The following is a 20,182-nucleotide window of genomic DNA, read 5'->3' as shown; positions in this document are numbered from 1 at the left end:
GAGCACTCACTCTAAGAGGAATTCAAAGTTTATTTCATGAAAATTGGTTATGAAATGGCTGCGATATCAAAAAACAAAGTCAAAGCGATTCTTAAAAAGGTGGGCCCCACCTTTGATTAGTTTGATAACTGTCTCCCGCTAATAGTTAATTCCATGTTTCCTCGAAACCCGACATACTATAGTTATCCAACTAAAAGTCAAATGAATTTCATTTGCCCCTACTAAGAACTGTGTTAGCTCAGGAGACATTAATAGAGGTCCAAGATTCTGGAACTCCAGAGACTCCAACTCTCCCGTTTTCGACGGGAGATCTCCCGCCGAAAACCCATTTTTGCAAAATCTCCCGTTCTCCCGTTTGAGATTTAATTTCTCCCGCCCTGGCTCTTTGTCTCCCGTTGGAAGGGATTTCTTACTTATTTCTATCGTATGTTGAAAAAATAAGCCTTAGATAGCACAAGAGAGCATCTAGAACCCTAGGAACTTCGCGCTTCGCACACATCAAGTTGGAGTCTCCCGTTTGCTAGGGGTTTCAGGCGGGAGAATCTCCAGATCAGAAGGTGCTTTGGGTTGGAGTCTCTGGAACTCCCTTGGTCCAGACATAAAAAATGCTCTTTCATTGAATTCGTTTAAAAAAAAAAAAAAAAAGATTTAGATTATTCCTGCTTAAGATTATGATGCAACAGAAAGAAACTAAATTTGTCGTTTTCTGAAGTATAAGTAGATTTTTCAAGCACGATGTTATTGATTCTTCTTACTATAGGTCGCATCTTTCGCGGCATTCCACATCACATCCCATGCTTATTTTATTGCGAATTTGGATATTTTTATACGTGCCTTCACAGAGCAGATAATAAGTTCCGCAATCAGCCATTCCATGTGTCACTTTCTCGGTCGCTTTAAACGCTTTACTCTTCTACTATGGCTAATAATCTCTGTGGGCTTGATCTTTAATGTATCGATTTATCTAGGCTTTTTGTTTTTAGTTGTCTCGTCTCTTTCCTCCTGTTTCTGTTTCTTCTTTCCCCCTTTTTTCTCCTTCTTTTCTCATTTCCCACACACTTGTAGTTTTAAGCTATTCACCTATTTTTCCTTTTCCCTGTGAGGTGCCCACATAGTACAAGCACAGTCTTTTGAGTGGGTACCTCCATTTTTTTTTCACAGAATGTATAAATATGTTTATATGAAAAATGCCTCACTTTGAAATGACTACTGACATGTACATGTTATTCCTTGCTACCTATGTATCAATCCTTCAAATGCATGTCGAACTATACTTTTTGTACATTCTGTTGAAAGTAGTGAAAATAAAACCTTTGAATTGGATTGAATTAGGATCTCTTGGTTTTGGATATCTCAGCCATTTCAAAACCAATTTTCATCATCATTTCATTTTGAAATACTCCATTATATGCTCCTTAACATTTCATAAGATATTTCTCATTATCTAACAGAAACAGTTGGAAACTTGGAGTCCCATCTCAACCAAAACAATACCATCCCTTAAAATCAGGGAAGGAGTGCCCCCAAATGACTGTTTTTTTTTTTTTTCAAGAAACAGCGACCTCTGTTGAAATAACATTTGGAAATCAAACGAAGATACAATAATCTTCACGGCACAACCCTTAAGTTGGTTTGTACATAATGTTTATCGTGAAGATCATTATTTTGCTATTATGTAAAACACAAATCCCCATTATTTTGCTATTATGTAAAACACAAATCCCCATTATTTTGTTATGTATATAAAACACAAATTCCCACCCCCTCCCCCTCCCCCTTCATGGCAATAAGATCATTAGGCCTATGTGAGTTATAAATGCACAGTGTGACAAATAAGATGTGGGGGCTGCAGTACTGTTGTTTTTTTTTTTTTTTTTCGTTTTTAATGCTTACAAACTAAAAGTAATTTACTGAAGATTATGTGCAAGCGAATACAAGACTTGTAAGACCATGGCACTGTCAATTTCATATTTCATATGACCGATATTACCGTTTCGATAAACACAATCACGGATTTGTGATCTCTGATTTTACCAAATGACTTGCGTCATAATCAGGGCCGGCGGAGCGTTTTCAAAAGTGTGGGGGCCAAAAAAAAAAAAAAAGAAAGAAAAAAAGGTCCTCAGCTCATCTCTCCCATTCCATTTCCGGGTTTCTTCAGTTCTTCAGCTGACAAGCAAAAAAAAAAAATAATTAATTTAAAAAAAAAATTAAAAAAAGGTCTTCAGTGGAAAAACATAACCTCACCGCGCTCACACTTCAAGATCTCTATCTATTTCTATTTAGTGTCACTTACGTACTTCCGGGTTAAAAAAAAAAAATGGGAGGGGGCCCAAAGTGATGACACGTTATGTATTCCTTTGTATGGTGCACAAAAAGTGTGGGGGCCCGAGGCCCTACGGCCCCCACGGTTCCGCCGGCCATGATAATGTCTATGTTTCTTTATAAGGTCAACTTCTAAAGAGTGTAAAAGTTTACCTATAGAAGACACCTATTCAAGCACTGAACAGATTGGGTATCATGATTTTTCAGGGCTTGTTATTTTTTTTCAAAACCATATCGATGAAGACTATTATTTTTTAAAAAGTTGGCTGGTAATTAGGGCCTACGACAATGTGATTTTCAGTGTTGTGATTTTCAATATTTATTTTCTGTGCCAATGAGTCAAATGTGCACAAATTTCACAAACAAACCAAGGAGCAGGCACTCAAAGGGTTACTATGCCCAGCCTCGTCCTAGAAACCATCAGACGGGAAAGAGAAGATAATAATGGTGAAAACGAGAACAGGTGTAAAATTTCAACAACAAAAAAACACACACATGAAAAAGCTGTTTGCTAATAAAACACAACTTCATTAAAGAGTATGTCATGCATCATTTGAAACCTCGCAAAGTTTATGATCTTCAAGCATTATAATTATGTTCTTTAACATTACATGTTTAACATTAATGATATTCCCCAATTATTTATTTGCTTGTATGTGCTTTGTTCCTACAGTTACAAATGATAGAGCATTATATGCCATATAGCTCTCAACTACCCTCAAAATGAAAACTAGCCTTTTAGCATTTTATTCATAGATTAAAATCATAGTATGGTCTAGGTGTGTGGATTTTATGCCCCTTTTCAGCTCGTCACCTTTCTAACTAGGGGGGAGGGGTCGCACCCCCCCCCTCCCGCCTCGTTTGCCAGCAGCCAAAAGAAAAAATAAAAGAAATAAAAAGAAAAAAATTAGTCTCTGACCCCCCCCCCCCCCCCTCCCCCGGTTCGGGGCGGGGAACGAAAGGGGGCTTGTAGTTTGCTTGTCAGCTGATGAAACTTGGAAGTGGTCCACTTTTTCTAATTCTGAACCCTCCTATAAAAATCCTAGTTACGGGCCTGATTTCACAGAGCGCATGTGCTTTTTCTACATAGAGACCGTGTTCACCTCGTACAAGCAGGACCAATGCCGACTTACGACGACTCGAATTACTGTCAACCTACCTGCGTAGTTATTTGTCGTAGATGGGGTAATACCATTAGGTGCTGGTAAGTGGTGCCGCTTCGTCGTCACGCTTGTGTGCTTCTGAATGGTGACCAGACGGATAGGGTAAACAACAAGGCAGACGCTCCGCGTCACGACGAGTCGATATCTGATTCACGGAAGCCATCCAGCTTCGTGCACCCTATCGGAACAACTTGTTGGGTTACGGGAACAGCATGCGAAGCTCTGGTGCTGCCAAAGCACAGGGCCACTACCACCGCGACCGACATAATGAGCATTGACATGTCCTCAAGACAAGTCGTACTTGTAACTTCTAACGTTAGATGGACATATCCGGTAGAAGTGCTCTCTACTTTGCATGAAATGCCGGCCTGTAACGTTACGTGTTCTGCTGATGCCTGAAAGAATCGTTAAAATTTTCGTGCAGAGAGAAAACAATTAATGTTAATTCCCTCTGTCGTCTGGATCAGCAGATCTATATTAACGTTAACGTAATAGATATCTACTTATTTTGGTAATTTAGATGAACGGAGTTGCGGAACAAGGACATCAATCGCCGAATCGGATCATTTGATCCCCCAGTTAGGCTGGTGACAGAGATTACACTGCATATTAATAAGTGTGGTGCCGGTGCAAGCAAGGGGATACTTGATCGGCCAAGTCGGCTGAACTTTCTCTGCGAGTTTGCCAAGATTGAGCTGAGTAAAGTTACGTCACGTACAGGTCAACAAAGTTTACACTGAAGGGGCATCAAAAGTCAAATGTTGATTGCTGATGACAAAGGTATGTATTAGAGTAGTCTCTAGATGTTGGTACTTCCTCAGTTCAATTTTTTTTTTTTGAGACTCTACTCTCTAGACAGTCACACCATTATTACAGGGATCTGTGAAATGAAATCAGATGCTTTCCTTAGTTTTTGAACAAAAGTTTGAGTTAGAACTGGTTATGAACCTTTGAACCTTGAATGGGCAATTCCTGCAGCCAGCAGCTCATAGAAAGCTATAAACTGTGACGGATTGTGCAATGACGACATTGGGTGACAGTTATACTTATAGATTCCCCGACAGTTGTGATCCAACAACAAAAACATGGACCCCGTTTACAGTGCGAGGCTCGGCCGCGGCCGAGCCGCGGCCGAGCCCAGCCCCGCTTCAGTGTAAACGCGCAAAAGGCCAAATGCGAGGCCAAAATTGGCCTCGCATTTGGCCTCGCTCTGGAGGTGGTCTCGGCCGCGGCCGAGCCGCGGCCGAGCCCGGCCTCTTCTTGGTGTAAACGCAAACTGGGCCAAATGCGCGGCCAATTGCGCGGCCAATTTTAGTCTGGCTTCCAACCCTCTGCCGGTATCTTTCGCTATTCAGGATATTAACCACCTCAACGTCGAAAACTAGTATAGTTTAAGGTGGTTTTGTCCTGCAAAGGATTTTTTCTTCGGCAAAGGCCTTTGCCCGAACGGCGACTTCGTCGCCACGGAATTCATTTGGCAAAGGGTCTGAAAACCAGACAATACCAAATTGCGTTTGTTTACAAGCAGAGCGCCACTACGACAAAATATTGAAAGGTTTGAATCAAAAGCGCGGCCGAGCCCAGCAGTGTAAACGGACAAAATTGCGAGGCTCGGCCGCGCAATTGAGGCCGGACTCGGCCGAGCCCGGCCCCGCACTGTAAACGGGGTCATTGTTGAGCAAGCAAATGTTTTCCTATAATAATATTAGCAAAAATCATCTAGGCTACATTGTACACTGCTGACTTTATACTTTCTGTTGCATGGAGCTTATGTACATTTAAAATGAAAGAGATTTCGAATTTGTGGTCATTCATAGAGCATACATGTACTCAAAATCAAGACAGAATCCTTGCTGAAACAAAAGTGAATGTTTATTCTAGTATTCTTGGCAGTTTTGTGTTTGTTTGTTTTTTCTCTCTCTAGGAAAGACTATCCCTGTAGTGTGTCAATGATGGCCACATCAACATCTGTACCCAATAGCATGGGTGTAGGTCCACGGCAGCGTCGGACCAAACGAAGAGCACAGGTTCCCCAAACCCAGGGACCTTGGCGGGACTCTTCCTGGGTCCAGAGCTTCTCCTCCCAGGGACCAAGTCCTCTTGGCAATCCTCAGGAGCTCAACCCCGCATTCGCCCTCCGGAAGATAGTCTTGCTCCTTGAGAAGGAGAAATTCATTGATGTCTCCCAGCTCATCAACCAGCTGAACAATGTCACCATTAAGTCAATCATGCATGAGATTCCCATGGAGATGTTCATAGACAACATCCCTCAATCGCTGGTAGCATTGGAGAGTCTGTACTCGAAACTCTTTATTCTGGATCCCGAGAACTTCCCAGTGGACAAGCTGGCTTTGGAGGCCACAGTGTTCCAGATTGTCCGCCATCTTGCCCTGCTTGACTCCATGCTTGACTTCGGTACAGATATTTCGAATGCAGAGGTCATGAACTCTATCACAAATGTCCTTCGTATCATACTCTTCGTCAAGCCAGACATTGTGTCTGTGGTCCACGCACGCAAGAAAATGATGGACAACGCCCTCCTTGGAATCGGAGAACACAGTCTGGTGAAGGTGGCAGGATCTCTTATGAATCTCCATGATGGCCTCAAAATTGAGTTTGAAAAGACAATGGCTTCCTACAAAATTGCTGTCCAGCAGCTTGAACAACTGAGTCTTTCCAACCCCAAGCCGATTACGCTCAAGTCGTTTGCGAATCGCTCCCTTCCCTCAGCCAATCATCAAGTCCTCATGACGTACACGGAAACGGAGATACAGGAACGGCTCTTCAAGAACAAGACGGTCCTGAATGCGGTGGAGTCGAACATGACGAATCAACTCCCGCACCTGATCCAAAACCTCAAGGAGCGCATTGAGAATGACAAGAATGCGCTGCTGGCATTTGGAAGGTTGCGGCGTGAGATCAAGGGCATTTCAGCGGACGCCAAGGTGGCCCCTGCAATCACGCAGTACTCCAAGAGTCTGAAGGCTGTCCTGGACGTATTCGCCCGTATTCTGAATGAAGAGTTCCCAGAGAGGAAGGGCAAAGGGCTCAATGTCCCTGACCATGAAGACCAGGTCTTGAAGCTTGAAGAGGTTGAAGGAAGACCAGTAGAAAATGATGAGACCCAGGAGAGTAATGGAAATGCATCCTCAAATCTTCAAAATGGTAAGAATACTTTTCCTTCCCACTTTCCAATTTTCCTTACAGTGTTTGTTCTTGCATGGATAAAATTGAAGAGGGGAATTTACCCCAGGATACAAATATGGGTTCAGTTGATATGAAGGAAGAATAAATCAGTGAAGTCTGAGGAAAATTGGACAATCTGTTCTAATGGTAAGAATTTTTGATGTTTTGGTTAAAACCATGTGCTGCATCCTGAATAAGAAGTACAACATTATCACAATAAGATAGCTGTATTCAAAGAAAATCTAAAGAGAATTTAATTTTTTCATATACCTTTAGAAGTCGAAGTAGGAGTACGTGGTCTGAATTGCATACTTTTCAAAAGGCAAGAATCTGAGAAACAAGTTTACTTTCCATAAAATATGAAATTTACCCCTTTGTATTTCCTTATTTTCTTCATATCATCCTAAAACTATGACTATACTATACATGCCTAGTCTCCTTATCCAGTGAAAACAGTAGATGTAACCAAAAAAGGATTGTTTAATTTTACAAGGAACAAGATTTTGAAGATTTCAGTAATTGACATTTTTTGTCCAATGTAATGAACAAAGTCTCCAATGCATAGGTTGTTTTACCTTGTGTGGGTGTTAGCAGACTGATTTTTTGATAGTAGAGGTAGTGGCAGAGAGAAAACTTGTCATTAATATGTGCTTGATATACAGTTTATTTAAAGCATCATTTCAACAAATATTGTTATAGCAGAATTAAAAAAGAATAATGAAAAATATGAAAGAAATTTACAGATTGCTTTCATTCTCACCCTTACAGCTAAAATTTGAAAATTTGAATTACCTTAATAGTATGTGTGATCAAACAAGCGTCCAGAGAGAGAGAGAGAGAGAGAAAACCCCAGCAAAAACAAAAACATGTGTACAGTGCAGTAGGCTTGCTAAAGAGCTTTTGTTTGCAACCTCTAAAAAGTTGTCCATACATTAATGATTACGATTTTAGTCTTTTAAGTAATCAGTAATTTAGTGAAATAAACTACTTGTAGATAATATCATTATTCCAGATAAATAAAAGCATGATAGCAGTAGGCTGTAGTTACAATTTGTAATACAGCTTGTCTCACATTTTTGCTGACATAGTACCTCAGATCAGTCCAAATAATTTACAGCATTAACTGCCAGACTGTGGGTTTCAGATATATCTGTAAAACAAAATTTCTTGAACCTCTCAACTGGAAAGAAAGATGTGCATTTAAACGTGTCACAAATATTTTAATGCAGTAGTACAAATAGATGTAACAAATGCATGAAACAGAACACTGTACACCAGCTAGGACCACGAAGGTGGAACTTCCCTGCAACACCAACCATGGATTGTGCTTGCCTGTAAAAGAGTTCAGTATTCTGCACCCCTTTCTCTGCTGCTACTGTACCTCATTTGTCATTGCCCTCAAGCTTCTTAGCATGCCTGGGTCCCCATTCATGCCATGGTAGTCGGTTTGCTCAGCTTTTTGTTAACCAGGTTTATCTTGGTGTACTTAAAGCTTAAGACTGTATTGTCTCTGCCAGGAATGGGATTGGAATATTTCTGAGTATTTTGTCATCAGCAACAATGCAGCAACAAAGAGAGAAGGGAAAAAAGATGAGACTGACTGTCATCTTATATCCTTACCTGTGTGTAAAATGTTTTGTGTTACGTACAGGGAAGTGAGGTGGTCACACATGCCACTGAAGTGATATACAATTGTACAGCATTTCTATTACAAGTGTGATATTCCTTTAAAGCTTGTGAACATGGATTTCTTTTTTGATTGAAAGTAAAGTATGCTTAGATATTTCTGTTGTCATTAATGTTGTTTGATGTGACAAATTCTGATGGGCTACTACTCATTTTGCAGTAAAGGCTGTAGACTACACTAATCTTTCCTGTGACAGTATTATCCTCAAAGTTGTCTTCTGGTTGGGATTGTGAAGTCAAAGAATTTCTTCTTGTCAAGATTTTATTATCTTGATCATAGTCTCAGAATGGATAGATACATGTACAGTACTGTCTCTTACCTTTTCCCATCCCATTTGCACTGTCAAAACAAACATACTTGTACTTCAGAAGAATTGGTTTCTTCGATCATTTCCTTTTAACACTTGTTTGCTGTGATAATAATTTACTCTCACATTTTCCTTTATGTTGTCCCCTTTAAAAATGTTTAGATGATTTTGCCAGTTGAACACCAGTAGGGTACAAACCCCAATGACTTTATATTGGCTAATCGCCATTCTGTTTCACACGTCATGATACCCCGTTTGACATAATCTTGTGAGTGCGGTACATGTAGCTGCCTGGGGCAAAATTATTTCTTATCGCAATGTGATTGAGTGGCGTCGATTGCACTGAAGCTATATATGCTTGATAAGTTCACAAGGACAAGTGCATCAAGTCAACACACCCTAAGCCAGTGGAGAACATTGCATGTGTGCATGATCTCCTATCTCACAGAACTTTGCACTTCAGAAATGACGATCTTATCATTCACTCGAAGGTGCACTACCAACGTCAATTGCAGGCATTTGATCTACAATATGATACCATTTTCTGTTTGGGCAGTGGCCTGGTAATCCTTGTAGAATTTATAATGTGGACATGTTTGATTTGACAAATCTCATGATTTGTCCAGAAGGTGTGCTTAGGATTGTTCAGAATCAGTCTACATAAAACTTGATGTGTATCAGTGTACACAATATGAATCCACCTTGACAGACTGAATGGCATAGCAGGCACAGACAAAGTCATGTATGTAACAATGCCACATTCATTGGGACAGTCCCGAGAAGTCTAGGTATCATGTGAAAATTGAATGCTTTACTTCCTGTATTGCTGTATCACTGAATAAAAGCCTTTTCATTGATCCCAATGTCACGTTTAAAGCACCATGTGAGCAATGAATGGACAGTGTATTTTGAGAAATTCTGTCTCAGAATTTGGTTTCAATTCATATTCGATTGTGCAAGAGTGCACTTTAATATCATCAGTTAAATCTCTTTGAGAGCATAATCATGATACAGGCTGTATCTATACAACAAAAATGAAATCATGAGCATACATTGTTTGCTTGGTCATTGACGAGAGGCTCTGTGGGTGTAAACTGTAAAATCAAGTTGATAGTAAATTCAGATCCCTGACTCTTACTGCTAAAAGCGAGATATTGCATCTACAGTGTGTAGATGAAATTCATTAATCGTCAGTTGACTGACACATCCCTTCAGTTACAGCACTTGTACAAGTCATCATACTTGTACTTTTACCGCGGTTAGATGTGAACATGAATGAATTTGTATGCAGGTGTATAGCATATAGTAGTAACTACCCAGTAGGTGTTTTGGAAAGGCTTTTAGTTGAAGTGCAATTATGCAAACTTCCTGGCTATGTTGCAACTATTTCTCCTGTCTTATATCCTGAAACAGAGAGAGAGAGAGGGAGGGAGGGAGAGAGTGAGCTTGTTGATGTTCCAACACAATTGAACAAATTCAAACACAAAGCCAAGCAGAGAAAGATAGAGGCCCGCCAATGAAATAATCAATAGGCTCTTTGTCCAGACCCCTTTGTGGAGCATTGATTAGTCTCACAAGAGAGATCAGAAAAGGGATATGAGGAGGGGGTGAAAGTGGATCCATGTAATACCAGACAAAAGTGCCCCAGAGGTACACAACATATGCTGTTTTAAAGTGTGGATGTCATGACAGTTTGCCATAGCATCTAGAGAAGGCAATAGCTTCATTTTTCCAGTACAGAAGAAGAAAACATTTGTTGTTCCAGTTTGCTAGCTATACAACATTTGATTCGTGATCTATCGCAGATATATCGCTGTACTGGCTTAAGCTTTTCAGTCCTATTGGCAAAAGAAATATTGAGGTCAATCAAAGCATGGACCTACGTAGGTCCATGATAGGCTAGATACCTTCCAGTGCAAAGAGATGCGCTCCACATTGGTATGGCATTGATGGCAATGGCTCTTTAAGTTGTAAAACACTGATAAATTTTGCAGCAATGACCCTAATTGTAGCTTGTAAACTTTTCAGGGATAACTGTTTTGAGGGATCGTAAAGTTTTGGTTGACATACATTTGTACAGTACATTATGTGCATGGCCTATACATCTGTGTTACTTCTGTATGGAAGACCTATTTACAGTAATTTCAGGACTACTGGTTAATGAGCTGCAATAGACCAAGTCAATAACTGAATAATTTGAGATACATGCATGCATTCACATATATTATAAATTTCATGATGATATAATATGGTTGGCAAACTTTTAAGTTTGATTACCAATGAATCAGCTAAATCATGATTTAATGTCCATGCTCTGTTATTCATACGGCAATTATCATATCTAATCTTTAATCTTATTCTTCCAGAAGTTATCATGCACGATGCCAGTCCATTGATCCCTGGTTTAGGGAAAAGGTGCAAGAGAATGTATGATAGACTGCAGTGTGGTTGTTACAAATAACTTGCAATATGGAGAATTTAATTAAACTGAAAATTGTAGGACTTACATGTATCACTTACAATTTGTAAATTGCTTAAAATGGAAATGATGTTAAAGTATTTCACTGCTCTCTTCATACAGAATATGTAAGTCATATTTTCTTTCTATTAGAGGGAAGTATAAAAGCTGTTGTTTGTCAATATGCCATGATCAGCTGAACCAACGCATGTTCCAAATAGTTTCTGATGCTACGGTTCAAGTCTCTTTTTCAACCATGCTCTACAGGTCCATGTAAAGAATGCATTACTCAATGAAAGCTTAACAAAGCGTGCCAGATTTATTGTGCATAGGACTACAGGTAGGAGAATTTTCAGGGCTCAGAGTTTTTTTCCCACGCTCTTCGTGCAATACCTACTCCGACAGAGACTATAGACTTTTTTTTTTGATGGAGGTAAGAATGTACACTTGTATAGGTTACACTCTGCTAGGCAACTCCTAGTAGGATCAGATGAAAATTGTGCCCCAGCTTAACTTAAGATACATTGACAAAACACTACAGTGCTAAAATGGAGTGTGTAAGAAGGGGATATGAACTGTGTTTACTGAGGCAATTCATCTCAGACTCGTGAGTGTGTGAGTCAGAGGTATTTTGAATAAGGAAGTGAAAGTTTTATCAATGCACCTTGTTCAAGAGCATGGTTTAAGCAACCTGAAAAAAAGAAAATGCAGACATCCCCCTTGTGCAAGCAGTCATATGAAAGACACAATCCCAAGAAATCTGAGCAAGAAGTACTTTTAAAAGAGGAAACTATTCTAGGATTACTATCTTCACAATTGAAAGTATGCTTGAATACTGTATACAACGAATATTTCACGAGGTTTTTATTTTCATGAATTTTGCGAGTCAGGTGCTATTCGCAAAATTAAAAACATGAAAATATTGACTCTGAACCTGATATGAATGTGACGTACGCATACACATTTCTCCGTTCAATACAGTACTCCACGATCGCAAATTTTGCCACTCACGAAATCGTCGGGAAGTCTTGATTCGTGAAAATTTAGACTCTCAAAATATAGCATAGTATGCAGTCTACCCATAATGTTTCCCTTCTACAGAAAATAATTTGTTGTCAAGATATTATGCTCCTGTTCTTGCAATATATGTGTACATTGTACGTTGTACCTAAAATGTTTCAAAAACATATATGTGTGAATAAGAAAAGGATATCAGAGTTTGATATGCAAATTGCAATGAAAATTTTATTGTTTATTTTATTTAAGTTAACAAGTTTTGGTATGAATATTTTGTGTGCTAATAGTGGGTCTTTTTGCATTGTTATCTACATCTTGCCTATTTCATTATGCTTTAATAGAAACGACAATTCTTTTAATATCAGTTACTGTATTGTTACTCTCCACAAAATATGGTTGATCTTGGTGAAGGCCTTGGGAGATCACTCTTTGGAACTCTTGATGTCAAATCATAATGTTGATTTATTGTCACAGGAATTCAATTTGATGTTAATGGTGGTCCATTATGTCATCTTCTCTGTGGAAGGTTTCTCATACCAGTAGTTATCAGTATCCACCATGTCGTTTTCCCGGTAGAAGGAAGAACTTTATTGTTCAGATTTGTTTAGTTGATAAACAGTTTGTGCCCTCTTGATCTCTTACAGGACAGTGTTTGAGTTAAATGGTCAATCACTTGAATGCTGTATTGGAGTATCTTGCCATTTAACAATTCTTCACATCCAGAGTGGGTCTTTTCTGGAACACTATCTGTACAAACTAGGCGTGTCTTCATCAGCCCGAAGTTCAAACTAGCGGGACATTTTGCGGTCTTAGAAAATAGTCCGATACAGCGAATGTGCGTCTTCATCAGCTCGAACAGCCTGCTTCGGGAAATTAGTCCGAAAATTGACGCATGCGCACTTTGCAATATTACTCTGCCTGGCTCGCGGTTCGAAAGTGGATTTCCCCGCTCAAAATATCCTATATCACCGTATGTACGATTCTACAACCAGGGAGGTGAGCAGTACAGCAAATTCTCCCCAAAGGGATATTAATAACGCTACTCTTTCTTCTGTCCAGTGAGGCATCTTATAATATTATGAAATTAACGAATTATTGCAATGTTTAAACAAATCCAAAATGCACACAATCTGCAAGAATCTTCAGCTAAGGTATGAATAGAGTGGACCAGAAGAAGAAGTTTACCAAAAAAAAAAAAAAATAAATAAAAATAAACAAACAAACAAACAAAAAAAAAAAAACAGCTAGCATGCAAGGCACTGAGTTTTAATAGGGAGGTGAGAGAAATAACCTCCCTGGTTTTAAAGATGACAACAACAGTAGGCCTATAGTACACACATGTGATCCTTGAATACACCGTGCGTGTAATGTACTATACACAATCACTAGCTGCTTGTACATGCGCTTTCCATTGCCAGCTGGCGAACCAGAAGCGTGGAGGGATCGAGAAAATTTCGGGCTGATGGAGACGCACCCAAGATAGCGCGCTATTTCACGAATTAGCGCTCTAGTTGACGAACTAGACCAAGATTTTGGGGGAAATTTTCCCGATCAAATAGCGCGCTATCTGCGTCTTCACTACACAGATAGCGCGCTACTTTGACATCGGACTAGTTTGGTAACCGCAAGATAGCGCGCTATCTTGAAACTTCGGGCTGATGAAGACACGCCTTATTTGTCTCCCAACCCCAACCCAACCCCTTCCTTTTCCCTAAAGAGCTTGTGTCAATTTGCAGTCATGACGGATTTAAAAGTTTGCTTTCGGAACCTTGAGAACTCTACCAGACTAAATGCCACAGGTTGCTCTGGGCAAACTGTACAACCTCAAGCATGCATGTCAGAAGGTGGATTCACATTAGAATTATCATGGTAATACCATGGGAATTTGTTGGCACCTTTTTTATTAGCAAAATACTAGACCACAGTAATCAAAGTTTCTGTGTGTATTTCGTGCAAAGTTTGAATTGCCCCTGAAATATAGTTGCGTTCACATTACTACAGTGTACCATGGTATTCACCATCAATGTAAATGCACCTGTTGACGTTGTAAGTGATCAGATTGCCACTAGAGATGTCATACAGCCGTAGTTACATTTTGGATGTGCACATGGAGTTTCTTTCTCCTCATCTCATTGCAAGTATATCTTGCAGAGCATATAATAAGTCTACATTCTGCACGAACATGAAGATCGTATCTGTTCCTAAAGTTTATTTCCAGAACTTATGCAACCTTAGAATAGTTCATGCTTTTGCTTTCATATATTTGATTTGTTTTTCTTTGTTTGTTTGCTTTTTTTTTTCTTTTTTTTTAATGGTTTTGGGTGATTTTTGGTTTGGGAAATTATTTTGAAATGACATATTTTTTTTTCTTTTTCGTTTTAATGTCTGTGTGCAATATGTGTGGTACCGTAGTGAATTTATGCTCCCACCTCACAAGATTGCTTGGCAATTTTCTGTGGCATTGCAATGGTCTACATGTATAACTATGGGACACAAGAAAAGAAGCAGAAGATACAGTGTACCTTGGGGATCAGTTGTCTTTCCAGAATACATTGCAGATTTAGCAAACAATACTAACACTTTGAATGAGCGAGGCAAATTTGAAATAATGTTTGAAACTTTTCCTTTCTGGCCTAGGTTCACCGTATGAAGATGTCCCGCCACCACCATCTTACCCGCCTCCCCCAATACCGCAGTCAGAGAGCGACCCCTCCTCTCCCCGTCAAGAGTCGGAGAAGGGCGTAGCCAAGTCCCCGCCGTCACCCAAGGAGATGAGGAGGCGTGGGCGGTCGAGGGACCGCAGCAGAAGGAAGAGGGTGGGCACCTCCAAGGGTAGGCCAGTCTCAATGGACCGCAGCTTGATGACAATCTCCCGGCCGGAGCGTGAGAGTGTGGAGGACAACCGCGACTTCCAGATGATGATGAGACGCATCAACTCTGTATCAGCATCCTCGCCAGGTAGATTTCTATTATATATGGCTTTATTCTTTATGCATCCTTTCCAGTATTTGCTTTGTGATGAGGTTCAATTGCCTCCATCAGTAGATATGCAAACAATTTTCTCATGGAGTTGCAGACTGATTCTTGACCCTTTGTGCTTTTATATGTGTATCTTTATTTTGTGTGTATGTGTAATTCTGGCTGACATTCTGTTGCAGTGCATTTGTTTCTGTATCTAATGCTGATGAAGGGAAATTTTGTCTCCGGCCCTTCAAGCATCAATCTGAAGATCTCACTTAACACCAGGCAAGATCAACTGCCTCTTGAAAGGTTATGATAACAAATTATACTAGTGATGCTATAATGTTTCTTGCCATGTCTTGGATGATTGCATATTGTCATGCTGTTTTGTGCTTTTGCAAACGTAGTATATGTACAATATAGGTCTCACTATGACTATGGATCAAACTTAGGGATACAAATTAGTCGGTACATCGTAAACAAAATGTATTCACCCTTACTGTATTCACACCAGCTTTGATGATACTATCAAATAGTAATCAAATTAGTAGATTCTTGCATCAAGTTGTTTTTATAGTCCAACTGATCGACAAATTGCCCTACATTAATGTAAATATTAAGCACTAATCAGTGTTTTAGTAATACTATATAGCCATGCAATAGCATTCAATAGTATATTTCTGTGACTGTAAAGGGGCTTGAAGAAAAGTAGTGTCCTGTGAGGGGGATGCCTGATGAGACAAGACAGTATATAACTACTGGTAAATTAGAATGTAGTCACAGCACACTATTGATCTTAAGCAAAAGAGAGTGGGAACCCTCAGTCACAAAGGGGACTCCCTCTTTTAAGACTTATACCCCTTTCATAAACTCATCCTCCTATTATCCGCATAAGAATAATGCGGACAATTCAATAAAAAATGCGTTCACAAACTCTGAAAATAATCCGCATTATTTTTACGAGCGCCCGTCCTGAAAAAGGCGGATAATCGTCATGGTGACTGCACACGTCCCTCCTGCGGGAAAGACAGGTGACGTTTGACCGCACCCGGCAATTATCCGCATTATTTGGGTTTGCGTTCATAAACTCAAAATCTGGTCCCGATGCTGCTATTATGCGGATAATAGAAGGGTCGAAATAATGCGCATTATTCTATCCCCGCTCCGATTTTACGACCAAATGTTGCGGATATTATTCGCATTATTGAGTTTATGAAAGGGGTATAAGACATGCTGTAGGAAGTTCTTCTTTTCTGTGGAAAAAAAGCACAAGGGGTAATATTAAGCATTTCTGCGCTCTTATACCCCTTTCTGAAGAGACTCCTCGGTAGCACATGGGTGATTGTCATGCTAATTCTAGATGGAAGCTGAGTCAAATGCAGTGCATTGTCAATTTGCAAATCCACATCAGTTTAAAACTGTCTGCTCTCTGTTGCTTAGCTCTCAAGATATTGTTGAAGGATTAGTGAGTGCATGAGATTTACAAATTTAAGTTGTAGAGGGGGCCTCACAATATACTGTGGATTGTGGCAGTTGGATTCAAGGTAGTCTAGTGCATTGCATGTGACTGTTCCATATACCAGTAATTCAGCTTGTATAGCAAGTTTGGTTGCTGCTTTATTTTTGAAGATTTATTTTTGCCATAAATAAGAGTGAATCCTTGCTGAACATAGTGATTGCTTATTCTGGGATCCTTTCTCTTTTTTTTCTTCTACTTGAGTTCAGCCTTCCCGCTAGATTTATTGTGTGATAATGTATTTGAGAATTAGAATCAATTGACCCTGACCAGGAAGTCAAGTTGAAGTGTTGATGGATGCATTAACAGTGCCAGGGCTGGAGTGTGTAAACACTACATGTATTCATTTTTTTCTTCCAACTGTTCCTGTTTGAACAAGCATTTTATGTTCAAGTCCACCACTCATCACTTAGTTTTTAAGTGATGTATGAATCACATTTATATGACAGGTGGGATACAATTTTGATAAAAGGGATTTTTTTAAGGGCTCCATATTTCATTCAATCTTTCAAATGCATCATCATGGTCACGTGTGTAAAGGGGAAGTCAAATTCAGGTGATGAGCTATCTTTTGTTGTGAGTTGACAAAAACGAAACTTCACAGCAGGATTTTGCCTTGGCTTAGGATCCAAACACGGAGGCTCAAAAAATCATTTCATCACTGTGAGATCAGATTATTTGAGATCAGACGAGTCCCACAAACATTTCTGATCACAAAGACACTGTAGGGGTCTTTCTTTGCCGTCCCACATTTCCACAGGAAAGAGGCTCTGACCCCCCCCCCCCCAAAAAAAAAAAAAGGAAAAAAGTTTTTTCTTCTAGCTTTTGTTTTAAATGTTAAACTTTACATGGTTCACTATATAAGGGCTTTCAACTACCAACGGTAAAATGATATCACCCTTTGTAAACATTATAGGGCCGTTTGCACAGACAACTTTGAAAAATCATGAGGAAATAAATATTGCGACATGTTAGTAAAAGTTGCAAGGCAACTGTGTCAGAACCACCCACAATATCAGCAGACAGATCACAAATAGTACTGTAACTTCTTCTTTAACTTTACTCAAACTTTTCTGTGAAAATTTGCAAGGAGAGCACTCTGACTTACAAATATCTTGATTTTGTTATGTGACTGGCACAATTATTCTTTTAAGACTTTCCCTTTGCTTGTACCATCACAGAACTAAAGCCCTTTTTACACTTGTGTTTCTTAACCCCGGACTTTCTTTGACCCAGGACTATCGATCGTTAGTCCTGTACCAATTTTTTCAGCATTTTACACTGGCCAATTAGTCCCGTACTATCTCTTGTCCGGGGCTAAGGAGAAAACTGACCTTTTTACACTCGTATTTCTTAGTCCGGTACTTTCCAAACCACATGAATATTCATGATTACGTTGTGTGCTGTACACGTACACATACGCACCGGCAGCACTTGATTACCTCGTTTCTGATTGGTCAGTGAGGGTCGGACTTCCTCTCTGTCACTTAGCCCAGGATTATTTTTCATTGTGTTTACACTCACTTGCTTGGCACCGCAATTGCGGTGCTAACCCTGCTATTTTGCAGGGCCAGATAGTACCGGACTATCGGTGGGGCTAGCTCACTTTGGCAAAAACGAGTGTAAACAGAAAGTGGGCTAAGGATAGTCCCGTAAGGCCCCCCCCCCCCCCCTTAGCCCCACCGTTGGTACGGGACTAAGCAAAAATTTACAAGTGTAAAAAGCCCTTAATAGACTTTTCATGGCAATGTGATGTGAAAGTTCAGACACAGTGATTCTGCTATGGCATATTACTAACTGGTGAGATTCAGCCTGATTGTGCAACCTTTTTTTTTGTAGTCATGATCATGAGTTGATGCCAGTTATTAGGTGATACAGTGTACGCTATCAGCGTATCACCTATTGTGATTGTCAAAATCTCTCTTTATTTTTTTTTATTCTTCTTTCTTTCTGGACAATTTTGTGTCGTCAATATCTCAACAATGACATTACGGAATGACATGAAATTTTCAGTCAACATGTCTCATAACAATATCTAGCCACAATAAGGTTTTCATGACAGTAACATATCTATGACGTCATTTAAGCGCCATTTTGTGATTTTCGGACCTTGTCACATGATCGATCATAACTTCATAACTAGATGTAATTTCTGCGTCATTTTCGGTGGACATAAAGTTCAGGTCACGCTCTATCTTACTTTTTAACGCTAGTTACCCAGGTCTTCATTACGCGCGCGTTCGCGCGCGTCAAAATTTTAAAAGGCTCAGAACGACTTCCCAATGGGAAATCTCGAAGTTTCAGACAATTTTAAGCGTTTCAAACATTTTCTCGCGTGCGCGTCCGTCCGCGCAATTTCGCGCGCAGAGGGCGTAACCAACATGAAAATGCAATTTTTTTGACTGATTTGGATTCCTGATACTTTGAGTAACAATATCCACTGATTTCCGATCGATGTTGACCTATAACAAAGGAATGCGCTGGCGTCAAAGTTGAAATTTCGTGTGCGCGTCTATGTGGAAATATAGCGAAAAACATGTCTTTGTTTATTTCGCAATAGCTCTTTAAAAAGTCCGTTGACCCTATGTTTTTATTGCATATTACAAAAGCATATGAATTGGAAATAACGTTTCAAGTATCAATATTTCCCGAAATACATTATGACGTCATCATATCATCATCTGAAATCAAAAAAGTGGAATTAATTTTTTTGAGGTACTGTTTCTAACATTCATTTGCTCGTATCTCTGTTGTTTAAGCTCAATATTATCCCAAATTCACATATGTTGTACTTTTAACATTTGCCTTTCAAGTCCATGTCATGGTTTTGAAATTTGATGACGTTATCATACTTTAAATTGTGATTAAAAGTAAAGATGCAAAATCGGACAAGTTTACGTGTTATGTCTATGGGAAGTGATTTTTTTTAAAACCATCCATTGACTTGACAACGTTTAAGCACCTTTATCTCAGCTGATTTTGCTTCATTTCCTCTGAAATTTAAGTATGTTGTAGCTGAGACAATAAGCTGCAGTAATCATGCATTTTGTTCTTTGAAATCTTCTCATGAGGTTGACAATTTTGCAGTTTAAAACTGAAAATGAGAATGGAATGTGGACGAATCGATTCGTGATTCATCTTTCACATACATAAGTTTACGTTCCTCATATTTTCTCGTCGAGACGTATGGCCGAGTGGTTAAAGGCGCCGTCTCAGAGACGTGAGGTTGCACTCGTGCGGGTTCGAACCCCACAAGATCACGAAACAAAATACCTAGCTATTTTACTTTTTTTTTCTTCAATGGTGTATTACACATTCGTCCATGTAGAAATTACGTTCGTATATAAACGCACCTATACACACACACACACACACACACACACACACACACAATATCCCTCTGTTTTGTGTTGGAGACCACATTGCTTCGACTGCTGCAGAATGTTGCATCCTGACTCTGTCAAATAGTATGTAATGACGACAACGGAGGTGTTGTACTTTGAGCAATTGTCTTTCAAGTCCATGTCATTGTTTTGTACTTTGATGACGTCATCACACTGAA

At 39.6% G+C, this 20,182-nt stretch overlaps 1 protein-coding gene across 1 annotated transcript in view; it reads left to right on the top strand.

Moving 5' to 3' along the window:
• The first annotated feature begins 5,433 nt into the window (after positions 1-5,433).
• LOC140241563 (uncharacterized) overlaps positions 5,434-20,182 on the top strand; it is a 34,199-nt gene continuing 19,450 nt past the window's right edge. The window contains exons 1-2 of the mRNA XM_072321299.1: positions 5,434-6,653; positions 14,781-15,101. Of these exons, the coding sequence (XP_072177400.1) occupies positions 5,438-6,653; positions 14,781-15,101 (1,537 nt within the window). The 5' untranslated portion in view covers positions 5,434-5,437. The remainder of the gene's footprint in view (positions 6,654-14,780; positions 15,102-20,182) is intronic.

The sequence above is a fragment of the Diadema setosum genome, chromosome 18, assembly GCF_964275005.1.
Source record: "Diadema setosum chromosome 18, eeDiaSeto1, whole genome shotgun sequence".
NCBI classification, from domain to species: domain Eukaryota; kingdom Metazoa; phylum Echinodermata; class Echinoidea; order Diadematoida; family Diadematidae; genus Diadema; species Diadema setosum.
The sequence above is the reverse complement of the archived record's forward strand: the minus strand, read 5'-3'. Positions and strand labels throughout refer to the sequence as shown.